The following is a 14,282-nucleotide window of genomic DNA, read 5'->3' as shown; positions in this document are numbered from 1 at the left end:
GGATCTGAGCTACATTAAAATAAACGTCTTTCCTCATTCCTCCAGAGACTCGTGACGCTCTGAATCACGACTCACTCGTCTGAAGGCAGTGCAAATATTTACTTCAGTTTGTCCTGAGCCTCGTGACACGTATGAGTGACACACGCCTGTACGCCGCACGGCTGTACGCCGCACGGCTGTACGCCGCACGGCTGTACGCCGCACGCCTGTACGCCGCACGCCTGTACGCCGCACGCCTGTACGCTGCACGCCTGTACGCCTGAATCATGATTACATTCAAACTAGAACTAAACCTAAAACAAGGCTAAACCAGGCCTTAAACCAGGTCTAAACCAGGCCTTAAACCAGGTCTAAACCAGGCCTTAAACCAGGTCTAAACCAGGCCTAAACCAGGCCTTAAACCAGGTCTAAACCAGGCCTTAAACCAGGTCTAAACCAGGTCTAAACCAGGCCTTAAACCAGGTCTAAACCAGGCCTTAAACCAGGCCTTAAACCAGGTCTAAACCAGGTCTAAACCAGGTCTAAACCAGGTCTAAACCAGGTCTAAACCAGGCCTTAAACCAGGCCTAAACCAGGTCTAAGCCAAGTCTAAACCAGGTCTAAACCAGGTCTAAACCAGGTCTAAACCAGGTCTAAACCAGGTCTAAACCAGGTCTAAACCAGGTCTAAACCAGGTCTAAGCCAAGTCTAAACCAGGTCTAAACCAGGTCTAAACCAGGTCTAAACCAGGTCTAAACCAGGTCTAAACCTGGTCTAAACCAGGTCTAAACCAGGTCTAAACCAGGTCTAAGCCAAGTCTAAACCAGGTCTAAACCAGGTCTAAACCAGGTCTAAACCAGGTCTAAACCAGGTCTAAACCTGGTCTAAACCAGGTCTAAACCAGGTCTAAACCAGGTCTAAGCCAAGTCTAAACCAGGTCTAAACCAGGTCTAAACCAGGTCTAAACCAGGACTAAACCAGGTCTAAACCAGGTCTAAACCAGGTCTAAACCAGGACTAAACCAGGTCTAAACCAGGTCTAAACCAGGTCTAAACCAGGACTAAACCAGGACTAAACCAGGTCTAAACCAGGTCTAAACCAGGACTAAACCAGGACTAAACCAGGACTAAACCAGGACTAAACCAGGACTAAACCCGGTCTAAACCCGGTCTAAACTTGAGTAAACCCTTTAGTGTAAAGGGGAGTTGTCAGATATCACAGTGATCCATCCTCACGAGGCAGAGTCAGCTGAGACTTAAACACAGGACAAACCGGTCCAACACTGAACATCATGTGAGCTCAGAAATGCAGCGCTAAGCTAACACAATGGAAACACGTACAAAAGACGTTTAGCAACTCTGACGAGATTAGATATATCAAGACTCAGCTCCGAGGAGCAGCTTTAAACCAGCCGAGTCTCTGTTCCTGTTTTTTTTACTGACTCCTCACTGACCTTATGCATTCAGAACATCCTAATTATTCACCACAATGAGCCTGAAGCCCCTTTTCACAACCCTCAAGAGACCAGAGCTGTCACAGCCACTAGCATGCTAACAGTGCACTTCCTGCTTATCGGACAATAACAGGCTTTATAATTAGATGCAGACAGCACAGAGTGGACTTCATTTAATCTCAGTACATCTGCAGAGGTCAGGACACTTTACAATACACCAGGTCTAAACCAGGTCTAAACCAGGTCTAAACCAGGTCTAAACCAGGTCTAAACCAGGTACTAAACCAGGTCTAAACCAGGTCTAAGACAGGTCTAAGCCAGGTCTAAACCAGGACTAAAACCAGGTCTAAACCAGGTCTAAACCAGGTCTAAGCCAGGTCTAAGACAGGTCTAAACCAGGTCTAAACCAGGTCTAAACCAGGTCTAAACCAGGTCTAAACCAGGTCTAAGCCAGGTCTAAGCCAGGTCTAAGCCAGGTCTAAACCAGGTCTAAACCAGGTCTAAACCAGGTCTAAACCAGGTCTAAACCAGGTCTAAGCCAGGTCTAAACCAGGACTAAAACCAGGACTAAAACCAGGTCTAAGAGGAGACATGTATGTACAGATCTAAACTACTTGGCTCAGTGTGGCTCAGTGTGGCTCAGTGTGGCTCAGTGTGGCTCAGTGTGGCTCAGTGTGGCTCAGTGTGGCTCTTTACCGTGATGTTTGCGTCCTCTGCTCCTCTCTTCTTGGCGTTGGAGTCAAACAGCACATTTCGGCCTCGTCGCTCACAGTCCTGATACACGAGCAAACGGATCTGACAAGGCTCCAGCTGCGGCACCGACCAGCTGCAAAACAAACACAGAGTAAACGTGAGGACTAAAACAAAACACACAGACACAAGAGTAAACGTGAGGACCAAAAGAAAACACACAAACACAGAGTCAACATCAGGACTAAAACAAAACACACAGACACAAGAGTAAACGTGAGGACCAAAAGAAAACACACAAACACAGAGTCAACATCAGGACCAAAACAAAACACAAAGACACAAGAGTAAACGTGAGGACCAAAACAAAACACACAGACACAAGAGTAAACGTGAGGACCAAAACAAAACACACAGACACAAGAGTAAACGTGAGGACCAAAACAAAACACACAAACACAGAGTCAACATCAGGACTAAAACAAAACACAAAGACACAAGAGTAAACGTGAGGACCAAAACAAAACACACAAACACAGAGTCAACATCAGGACTAAAACAAAACACAAAGATACAAGAGTAAACGTGAGGACCAAAACAAAAAAAGAGACAAGAGTAAACATCAGGACCAAAACAAAACACAAAGACACAAGAGTAAACGTGAGGACCAAAACAAAACACAAAGACACAAGAGTAAACGTGAGGACCAAAACAAAACACACAGACACAAGAGTAAACGTGAGGACCAAAACAAAACACAAAGACACAAGAGTAAACGTGAGGACCAAAACAAAACACACAGACACAAGAGTAAACATCAGGACTAAAACAAAACACAAAGACACAAGAGTAAACGTGAGGACCAAAACAAAACAAAGACACAAGAGTAAAAATCAGGACCAAAAGAAAACACAAAGATACAAGAGTAAACGTGAGGACCAAAAGAAAACACAAAGACACAAGAGTAAACGTGAGGACCAAAACAAAACACACAAGAGTAAACGTGAGGACCAAAACAAAACACACAGACACAAGAGTAAAAATCAGGACCAAAAGAAAACACAAAGACACAAGAGTAAACGTGAGGACCAAAAGAAAACACACAGACACAAGAGTAAACGTGAGGACCAAAACAAAACACAAAGACACAAGAGTAAACGTGAGGACCAAAACAAAACACAAAGATACAAGAGTAAACGTGAGGACCAAAACAAAACACAAAGATACAAGAGTAAACGTGAGGACCAAAACAAAACACAAAGACACAAGAGTAAACATCAGGACCAAAACAAAACACAAAGACACAAGAGTAAACATCAGGACCAAAACAAAACACAAAGACACAAGAGTAAACGTGAGGACCAAAACTAAACACACAAACACAGAGTCAACATCAGGACTAAAACAAAACACAAAGACACAAGAGTAAACATGAGGACTAAAACAAAACACAAAGACACAAGAGTAAACGTGAGGACCAAAACAAAACAAAGACACAAGAGTAAACGTGAGGACCAAAACAAAACACAAAGACACAAGAGTAAACGTGAGGACCAAAACAAAACACAAAGACACAGAGTAAAAAACACAGAGTCAAGAACATCTGTTGTGCTTGATTCTGCCCAATTAGAATCTAGAAAACTGCGGTGCCCAGTGGAGCTGACGTCGCCGCAAACGTCATCACAACAAAGCGCCGCATGCTGTCGGCGCCCCCTATGGTTCCACAGGGCTCCCCAGGGTTTTACGGGGTTCCACGGGGTTCTAAATGGTTCCTCGGGGGCCATTAGCTGCTGATGGCATTGTGCTGATTTGTCTATAAAGTTCTCATGTCTATTCGTGTGGACTTCATTCTCGCCATAACTGCGTCTCGAATGACAAACATAAACAGCCCGTGCATCTGAATCACCCACGAGAAGTAATGCACAGAGAGTGTAGTGTGACAGCAGCGGGAGGTAGTCCGGGCATCTCAGCCACACGCACAGGATGGAAATACTGCTTTTAATAACGAAGTTTGGATCTCACAAAACAAACCGCTGCTGCTTTAGTCAAATTTAGAGACAACAACAACAACAACAACAACAACAGGCGACATTTGTCCAACGAGACTCAGGTCAAAATGGGACAAAACGTGATCGCACAAACTCATCATCATCATAGGCATTTAACACTAACCCCTCATGGAGCCAGAGCCTTCTGTGTCCAGGCCTGTACACTCTGGAACTCACTCCACACACACGCACACGCACACACACACGCACACACACAAGCACACACACCCCGATCCAGGCCGATACTCTGAAATTGCCTGGATCAGTGGCAGATGTAGACAACGGTGTGGGATCAGTACAGTCTCAAAACAGTCTATTTAAATTGACCTTTAATCCCACTGTAGTGCAGTGTAGTCCCATGGCTGTGTGTAAGTGTGTGTGTATGTGTGTGTGTTTGTGCGTATGTTTGTGTGTGTGTTTGTGCGTATGTGAGTATATGAAGCTCTACACCTCTCCATTAAAATGACCCGAGCTGATCACTGACCACTAAAAATGACAGTGACACTTGATTACATTTGGATGAATATCTCGGGCCCTGGTTCAAAACACTTTGCAGTTCTGTCGCAGATTGCCCCCTGGCTCTGACCCCGGGCCCCTCTAAACATGGGCCAGTTTTGGCAAAGATGACCTGAGGTTTAACTGTCCCACATTACCAAACGTCTCCCTGGTAACACTCCCGATTTGGGCCACCCTGGTTCATACACTGTATATATATAAATGGCGATTTGGGCCGCCCTGGTTTACATAAAGCGCCCGTTTTAGCTCACAACTGCGTGACCGCCGCACCTCTCCCACAGATCAGCGCGAATCCTCTGGTCAAGGCTCTGGTCGTTTTTACAATGCGCAGTAAATCAAAATGTCTCTGTGTCTTTAAAAGCCGAAGAGACGCTTGGGTCAGAAATAGGCCCCTGAGGATGACATAACTGGTTATTCCACATACGGACGGCATCGTTTACATGCAGAACGACTCAATATATGACGAGCTGAGTTCACCATTACGAGACCGACCACGTGACCAAAACACCTTTAGGATAAGTTGCAATTTATAATAAGATTTTGCCGAAAAACGCCCAAAAACATCACCAGAGCTTACGGGCCTTTGGTTGCTCTGGTTTCGAAAAAATCAGTATCAGGGTTGACAATTAAAAAAAAAAAAAAACATACTGGCCCAGATGGCACAGATTAGCAGCCTCTGTCACTCTGCCCCAGGGCGGCTGCGGCTACAGTTAATGACGCATTGGGACCCGCTTTGAGAGTCTGGAAATGCGCCAAACCTGATTCTTACTGCCTTTTTATCGTGTTTTAACAGTTTGTAGAGGTCCAAAGTTACTCCACGCTGACCTTATGCATTCAGAACATCCTAATTATTCACCACGATGAGTTTACAAGCTCTTTACACAAGTGGTTTACTGTTAGCATGCTAGTTGTTGTTAGCATTAGCCTTTTAACAGTGCACTTTTTTTTTTTCTTTGGAGCAGCTTTTACTAAACGTCTGCCCTGGGCCCTTGAGAATAATTTTGAAACAGATTATGAAACTGAACCTCCACCTGAAACATCAAAACTGAAGCGTTCTAAAACAGGAACCAAACGCAACGGTTTAAGTAACGCCGCATGAAGCAAGTCCAGATCATGAGACGCGATGGAGCAAGTAGTGCACTCTGTTACTCGAGTAAAAGTCCGGATCATGAGACCGAGCGGAGCATTATAGCCAAAGCGACGGCATTTTCATGGAAACGAGCAGCCGTCCAGACCGAATGAGAGTCAGGTTTGTGGAGATGCGAGCCCGTTCACACTTTGGAGTCAGGACGAATGTTTTTCAGTCAAATAAACACAAGCAAATTGACAAAAAAATAAAGAAAAAGATTGAAATATGAACTGACAAACTAATATAAGAATCAGGCATCACGGGGAGGGCATCTGACACACACACACATGGGGAGGGCATCTGACACACACACACGGGAAGGGCATCTGACACACACACAGGGAGGGCATCTGACACACGCACAGGGAAGGGCATCTGACACACGCACAGGAAAGGGCATCTGACACACGCACGGGGAGGGCATCTGACACACACGGGGAGGGCATCTGACACACACGGGGAGGGCATCTGACACACACGGGGAGGGCATCTGACACACACGGGGAAGGGCATCTGACACACACGGGGAGGGCATCTGACACACACACACACGGGGAGGGCATCTGACACACACACACAGGGAGGGCATCTGACACACACGGGGAGGGCATCTGACACACACGGGGAGGGCATCTGACACACACGGGGAGGGCATCTGACACACACGGGGAGGGCATCTGACACACACGGGGAGGGCATCTGACACACACGGGGAGGGCATCTGACACACGCACAGGGAGGGCATCTGACACACGCACGGGGAGGGCATCTGACACACACGGGGAGGGCATCTGACACACACACACACATGGGGAGGGCATCTGACACACACGGGGAGGGCATCTGACACACACGGGGAGGGCATCTGACACACACGGGGAGGGCATCTGACACACACGGGGAGGGCATCTGACACACACGGGGAGGGCATCTGACACACACGGGGAGGGCATCTGACAGTTCGGCTCAGAGAGTTGGTCGTCATTAATATATTATCATGATAATTATTAATCGAGGTTTATAGTTTTTTAAAAAGTCACTAAAACATGAATTACCAGAGAATTTGCAGGTGTCCGGACGATCAACTTTATTGTTTTTTTACTGCAAGTGAAATGAACAATGAATGAAAAATAAATGCGTCAATTATACAACTATTAACTGTAAAAAACAACACATGAACCAACATGAGAACAAATCCAAACACAAACTACATTCAACAGTTTATTTCTCATAGTCTGTTTCTTATGATGGATATTTTTGGCTCAAGTTTGTCAAACGACGCAGGATGTTTGTCTCATAAATGTCTAAGTTGCTCGTGTTTGTCCTCGGAGCCGTATCTTTTTTTCTCCAGGCTCTTTAGATCGGTGGCTCATCTTGTTGGTTTTATTTTTCAAAGCCTTAATAATTCCACACATCAGACTTCACCTTCTTGAGTGGAGGATATAAATGTGTGGAGTCATCCGGCTCCAGATCCACTGACCGCGAGCCATGAAGGTGAATTCCCTATTCTGACTCCCAATTCAGAAAAGGCACAGACGCTAAGAAGACAGAGCGCCCCCTTGTGAACAAACACCAGAACTAACATCTAAACCGTCTGGTGTCGTAAAGGCGGTGATCACGATTATTAAAAAATGCCACAAACAATTCATTGCTAACATTTTTGATCGCATTTAGTGATCCCCCCGTCGGGTCAGAGAGTCGGGTCAGAGCGTCGGGTCAGAGCGTCGGGTCACAGCGTCGGGTCAGGGTCACAGCGTCGGGTCAGAATCAGAGCGTCGGGTCACAGCGTCGGGTCAGGGTCACAGCGTCGGGTCAGAATCAGAGCGTCGGGTCCCAGCGTCGGGTCAGGGCGTCAGGTCAGGGTCAGAGCGTCGGGTCAGGGCGTCGGGTCAGGGCGTCGGGTCAGGGCGTCGGGTCAGGGCGTCGGGTCAGGGCGTCGGGTCAGGATCAGAGCGTCGGGTCAGAGTTGGGTCACAGCGTCGGGTCACAGCGCCGGGTCACAGCGCCGGGTCACAGCGCCGGGTCACAGCGCCGGGTCACAGCGCCGGGTCACAGCGTCGGGTCAGTGCGTTTGCTTGGGTCGCTGTAAACAAACGCTCTGAGTGAAATCGGATGCGGCCGAGAGAATGTGGGTTTGTTGATGACCTCACTGCTCCCTTTGTCTCACAGGGTCAGAGCGGCGGTCAGAGCGGCGGTCAGAGCGGCGGTCAGACACAGGGTCAGACACAGAGCAGCGGGTTCACAACAACAACAACAACATCAGAGACAAAAAGACGTCAGAAAAATACAAAAACAACTATCAACATGAATGTGAGGCTCCATTTACACAATAAAACTACACTAAACACTTCTATGGGGTATTAAAGAGGAGGTATGTACTTCTATGGGGTATTAAAGAGGGGGCATGTACTTCTATGGGGTATTAAAGAGGAGGTATAACACTTCTATGGGGTATTAAAGAGGGGGCATGTACTTCTATGGGGTATTAAAGAGGAGGTATAACACTTCTATGGGGTATTAAAGAGGGGGCATGTACTTCTATGGGGTATTAAAGAGGAGGTATAACACTTCTATGGGGTATTAAAGAGGGGGCATGTACTTCTATGGGGTATTAAAGAGGAGGTATGTACTTCTATGGGGTATTAAAGAGGGGGCATGTACTTCTATGGGGTATTAAAGAGGAGGTATAACACTTCTATGGGGTATTAAAGAGGGGGCATGTACTTCTATGGGGTATTAAAGAGGAGGTATTTACTTCTATGGGGTATTAAAGAGGAGGTATGTACTTCTATGGGGTATTAAAGAGGAGGTATGTACTTCTATGGGGTATTAAAGAGGAGGTATGTACTTCTATGGGGTATTAAAGAGGAGGTATGTACTTCTATGGGGTATTAAAGAGGAGGTATGTACTTCTATGGGGTATTAAAGAGGAGGTATGTACTTCTATGGGTTATTAAAGAGGGGGTATGTACGTCTATGGGGTATTAAAGAGGAGGTATTTACTTCTATGGGGTATTAAAGAGGAGGTATGTACTTCTATGGGGTATTAAAGAGGGGGTATAACACTTCTATGGGGTATTAATTGCTAGGCTACTAAGTTTGTGGGCGGAGCCTTGTACATGATCATACTGCTGAGCATTAAGAGGGTTGGAATAGGAGAGAGATCACTAGATTGCTCAAACTTAGATGACATTCAGGCATGTTTTTGATGAGGGGACAGCAATGGATCATGGGAGAAAAGAAAAGATACGGCACAATCCCTTCTGTTTAAACGGAGATTCAAATGGTCCCAACGATGATTTACTAAACGTACAACACAAACAAAAACACGAGACCGGGGCGAGACCGGGGCGAGACCGGGGCGAGACCGGGGCGAGACCGGGGCGAGACCGGGGCGAGACCGGGGCGAGACCGGGGCGAGACCGGGGCGAGACCGGGACGAGTAAACAAACCCAATCTAATTCTAAATCCACTGAAACTGGCCTCAAATTATTACAAACTGTTTTTTGTGGTGCGGTTTTTGTGGTGTGTTTCTTGTGGTGTGTTTTTTGTGGTGTGTTTTTTGTGGTGTGTTTTTTGTGGTGTGTTTTTTGTGGTGTGTTTTTTATGGTGCGGTTTTTGTGGTGCGTTTTTTGTGGTGTGTTTTTTATGGTGTGTTTTTTATGGTGTGTTTTTTATGGTGCGTGTTTTTTATGGTGTGTTTTTGGTGGTGTGTTTTTTATGGTGCGTGTTTTTTGTGGTGTGTTTTTGGTGGTGCGTTTTTGGTGGTGTGTTTTTGTGGTGCGTGTTTTTATGGTGTGTTTTTGGTGGTGTATTTTTTTTGTGGCGTATTTGAGGCTGATTTTGGACCACATCCTCAGGACACTTGTAAACGTGACTTTCTCTTGTAAACGTCACTTTCCTGGTTATTAAATGTGTATCATGTGTAAAATGTTTGTGCAGTGTTATGGGACGTTAGCATGACGCCGCTAGCATGACGCGTTAGCTTGTGACAGTCACGGAGTCATTCAGAAAAGTCATGAGCTCACAGCTGATCCATGGAGCGCTCCAACAACAAACAAAAAAACACCCCAAAAACAAACCTGAGGCACTCATAGCAAAAGGCAGTGTGTCAGATGCCCTCCCCCGTGTGTCAGATGCCCTCCCCCGTGTGTCAGATGCCCTCCCAGTGTCTCCATGGAGTCGTATTCTGTGTAAAAACTGCTAATCCTGTAGTTTAGATCTGTAGAAACATGATCTGAAATGTCCCTGTGTGTCAGATGCCCTCCCCCGTGTGTCAGATGCCCTCCCCCGTGTGTCAGATGCCCTCCCCCGTGTGTCAGATGCCCTCCCCCGTGTGTCAGATGCCCTCCCTCATTGCAACCTTGTACTAAACTTGCAAAACATTTTCTCGTTGCCTCCTTAAACTTTCAAAACTCAAACCACATTTTCAGAGTTATATAACCATCCACAGTTAGCCACGAGTGCTACAAACAACTAGCTTGCTACGGCGCTAACATTAGCTTAAAAAAGTGCTACAGGTTGGTAACAGTGGCGGTTATAGAGTTAAGGGTTAGCGTTCGTGTACCTGTGCATCATGGCTAGCAGCGCGCCGGTGTTCCCCCGACTCTCCCCTTTGGCTACCTCCTTTTTGTGGAGTCTCCTCCTTCCTCCTCTTTCACTCTCTCACTCTCTCCTCTTCCTCTCCTCCTCCTCTTCCTCTCCTCCTCCTCTCTGCTCCTCTCTCCTCTGTCACTCTGAGCGCTAGGACTAAGAATAGCATTGGACTGAATTCACACAACATGAGACAGTCAGGTGACCAGAGCTGGGCAGAGGACAGGGAGCGAGGGAGAGGGAGGGAGGGGAGAGAGGAGGAGAGGGGAGGGAGAAAGAAAGAGAGAGAGAGGAGGGGAGAGAGGGAGGGAGAAAGAAAGAGAAAGAGGAGGGGAGAGAGAGAGGGAGAAAGGGGGAAAGAGAGAAGAGGGGAGACAGGAAGTAAGGGAGAGAAGGAGAGGGAGGGGGGAAGAGAAGGATAAAGAGAGAGAGAGAGAGAGGAGATGGAGGAGAGACAAGAGGCGTACTGTTCCTGGGACGTTGTGTTGTTTACTCGTTTTTTTCTAATCGGAGCAGAAGCACAGAAAGGACAACAACATTTTGACTTTAAATCCGCCATGTTGTGTTTGTGTCTCTATGGTTCTCATCTGTGACACTCGTGGATCATTATGTTACAATTTACACATTTTAAAATCACAATATTCATCTAAAACACATGTGTCAAACTCAAGGCCCGCGGGCCAAATGTCGCCCTCCACATCATTTTAGGTGGCCCTCGACAGGGTAAATTAAAATATATGATGGTCTTTAAAATCGTCGTTTTATCAGGAGATGCGCAGTTACACAGACATATTTTTACATCTTTCCAAACGCATATGCAATATTTGTAACCTGAATAAGTAATAAATACAGAAACAGTAAATTAACAAGTTTAAAAAAGTACATTTATTTTACTTCTGGCCCTTTCAGAGCAGCCATTGCGCAGACGTGGCCCTCGGTGAAACTGTCATGAACGTCATCACAAATAGTAGTACATTTTCTTAACGTTATGTAATACTCGCTACAACTGGGGAACAAAAACCTTGAACGTTACATTTGTCTATTGATATTGAAAGGGAAAGATTAATTCCTTGGTTCGTTCAATCAAAACAGAAATAAACGGCTGTGACGACGATGACGACACCTTGACTTCTTCCATAAAATAATAACAAATCGAAAATAAAACTGTAATTATTTCAGTGTCCATTTTACACCTTTAGCTCATTAGGCCTGTCCCAATTCGGCAAGATGGCGGCTACGCGGAGGAGTACCCTTCGTCGGCCGGGTACTTCCAACGGTACAATATGCGAACTGGGACAGGGCCTCGGACTTGTTTCAGGGGGCTAACAGGGGCTAACAGGGGCTAACAGGGGCTAACAGGAGAGGTGGGGCTAACAGGGGCTAACAGAGGCTAACAGGAGAGGTGGGGCTAACTGGGGCTAACAGAGGCTAACAGGAGAGGTGGGGCTAACAGGGGCTAACAGAGGCTAACAGGAGAGGTGGGGCTAACAGGGGCTAACAGAGGCTAACAGGGGCTAACAGGGGCTAACAGAGGCTAACAGAGGCTAACAGGAGAGGTGGGGCTAACAGGGGCTGACGGGGGCTAACAGAGGCTAACAGGGGCTAACAGGGGCTAACAGGAGAGGTGGGGCTAACAGGGGCTGACGGGGGCTAACAGAGGCTAACAGGGGCTAACAGGGGCTAACAGGAGAGGTGGGGCTAACAGGGGCTAACAGGGGCTAACAACGGTACAATATGCGAACTGGGACAGGGCCTCGGACTTGGTTTCCTCTGAATAATGATCCGTGTGCTCTGAGGACGAGGTCTCAAGGTTTTGATCCGCGCTCTGCCGTAGAAAGTGAAAGTAAAAGTGTTTAAATCAGCGCCAGGACCTTTATGTGACTCTGAAGAACATCTGTAGAATAAATGAGATCGAGACTAAAGCGGCGGAGACGTTTACTCGTTATTTTTGCTCTTGCGGTGAAGCTAAACGGAGCAGCCTTACAGTCTGAGTCGACTTCTTCACACTCTGAGGTATCGGGCTGGTATCGGTATCACTGTCAGCGAACACACCGAGGCCAAGTATCGGTATCAGATCCCAAAAGTGGTATCAGAACATCACCAGGATAAAACCACAGCTTCCTGGTACTTGTTTTTCCTGCTTAAATACTCGTTTCATGCAGGTGTAGTCTGGGGAGAGCCGGTTCTCCACACAGTGCGTCTGATGAGTCACGTGAGCCGCTCTTATCAGAATGAGCCGGAGTCATGAGAGTCACACCGCCTCATGTGACTCAGCACGGAGCGGCCCGGCCTGTCCTCCTCACAAGAACACGCGCAGAAACTTTAGAGGAAGAAAGAGCGAAATCACCATCTGAAACTTAATCAGATCATGTGATAGTCAAACATCAGCTGACTTTATACAAACGCGGTCATTATCCGGTAAAGCCGTGGTGCCACTGAGCCAAACACTTCACCCACCTCACCCACGCTGAGCTTCTGTCAGTCTAACCCACGGGTTTATTTTAAAAACTGGAGGGTTCTGCCGCTTAGAGGCGTCTCGAGTTGGACTAGTGGCCACTAAATGGTACTACAACCAAAAAAAGCCAAAGAGCGAAATGTAATCACAAACTGACAGAGGCTAACAGGGGCTAACAGGTGCTAACAGAGGCTAACAGAGGCTAACAGGGGCTAACAGAGGCTAACAGAGGCTGACAGGGGCTAACAGGGGCTAACAGGGGCTAACAGAGGCTAACAGAGGCTGACAGGGGCTAACAGAGGCTAATAGGCTAACAGAGGCTAACAGGGGCTGACAGAGGCTGACAGAGGCAAATTTTGTGTCCATTTTGACCCATTTTCAGCCGCTCCGCTCTGGCTACGCTCTGATTGGTGGTCACGTATGTTGATGTGCGTTGGCGTGTGTCCGTGTGCGAGAAGAGCACTACTGCGTACGGTCAGTGGGCAGGTAAAGCTAAAGGCTAAACATTAATCTAGAGACATCGTAGAGCGCCACTAAACTCCACCCACTGACTTGAACGGGCGGCCATGTTTAGCTACCGGGGGCTACCATAGACAAATGAAACAGGATGCCCTCCCCTTGAACAGCAGCACTCCACATGGCTCGAGTTTGCACTGAATAAAAGGTTTTATAATCAGTCGTGTATTCGCATTCGTGACGTCTTATCACGCGTCTCTTAAACATGGCGGCGCCTCTGCCATCTTGCGTTTAAGTGAGTGCAAACTGCCGACGAGTTTAGCTCATACGGCACTTAGCATTTAGACTGACGTTGAAGTATGAAGCAAATAAACAGCCAGTCCAGCCAAACGCTAAAGGCTAACGCTAAATGTGTTGTGCCAGTCCTTCTCACTATTCTAAGTGTTAGCATAGTGTTAGCGTAGCGTTAGCGTGCGTGGATCAGGTGACCGTGGTGGAGATGGAAGACATAAGACGAGGCGAGTGACACGGAGGCGACAGGACTGTTACGCAACACAAAAGAGACGTTTAAGTAACACGGTTTAACAGAAAACGCTCAACTGAAGTAATAATGTTTAGTTAAAGTTTAGTTAAAATGACTCTAAATACAAAGAGACAAAGAGACGCGGCAAAATGGGACTAAAATATGATAACTAATACAATTTAACTGTTCATAAAAGGCTAGTTAAATGCATTTGATTAGCATAATTATATTTAAGGGTTTAATAAAAAAAAATCGTACCTCATTTTTGCTAGTTTTTTTTTTTTATTTTGGTGAAGATTTTTTTAATTGTACTTCCTGGTAAGACGCAGGCAGCTGAATTACATAACTTATCTGGCAAACATAACATAAACGAGGGCCAAAACTTGCAGGACGAGGCTTTTGGATGGACTTTACTGCGGTGACAGAGACAGAGGGAGTGT

General features: G+C 46.6%; 1 protein-coding gene across 2 annotated transcripts in view; it reads right to left on the bottom strand.

Moving 5' to 3' along the window:
- fnip1 (folliculin interacting protein 1) overlaps positions 1–14,282 on the bottom strand; it is a 64,478-nt gene that overhangs the window by 37,633 nt on the left and 12,563 nt on the right. For both annotated transcript variants that reach the window (XM_033978087.2, XM_055226603.1), the window contains exon 2: positions 2,129–2,258. In XM_033978087.2, the coding sequence (XP_033833978.1) occupies positions 2,129–2,258 (130 nt within the window). The remainder of the gene's footprint in view (positions 1–2,128; positions 2,259–14,282) is intronic.

The sequence above is a fragment of the Periophthalmus magnuspinnatus genome, chromosome 14 (assembly GCF_009829125.3).
Source record: "Periophthalmus magnuspinnatus isolate fPerMag1 chromosome 14, fPerMag1.2.pri, whole genome shotgun sequence".
NCBI classification, from domain to species: domain Eukaryota; kingdom Metazoa; phylum Chordata; class Actinopteri; order Gobiiformes; family Gobiidae; genus Periophthalmus; species Periophthalmus magnuspinnatus.
Note: the sequence above shows the minus strand (reverse complement) of the source record. Positions and strands in the feature narration are given on the sequence as shown.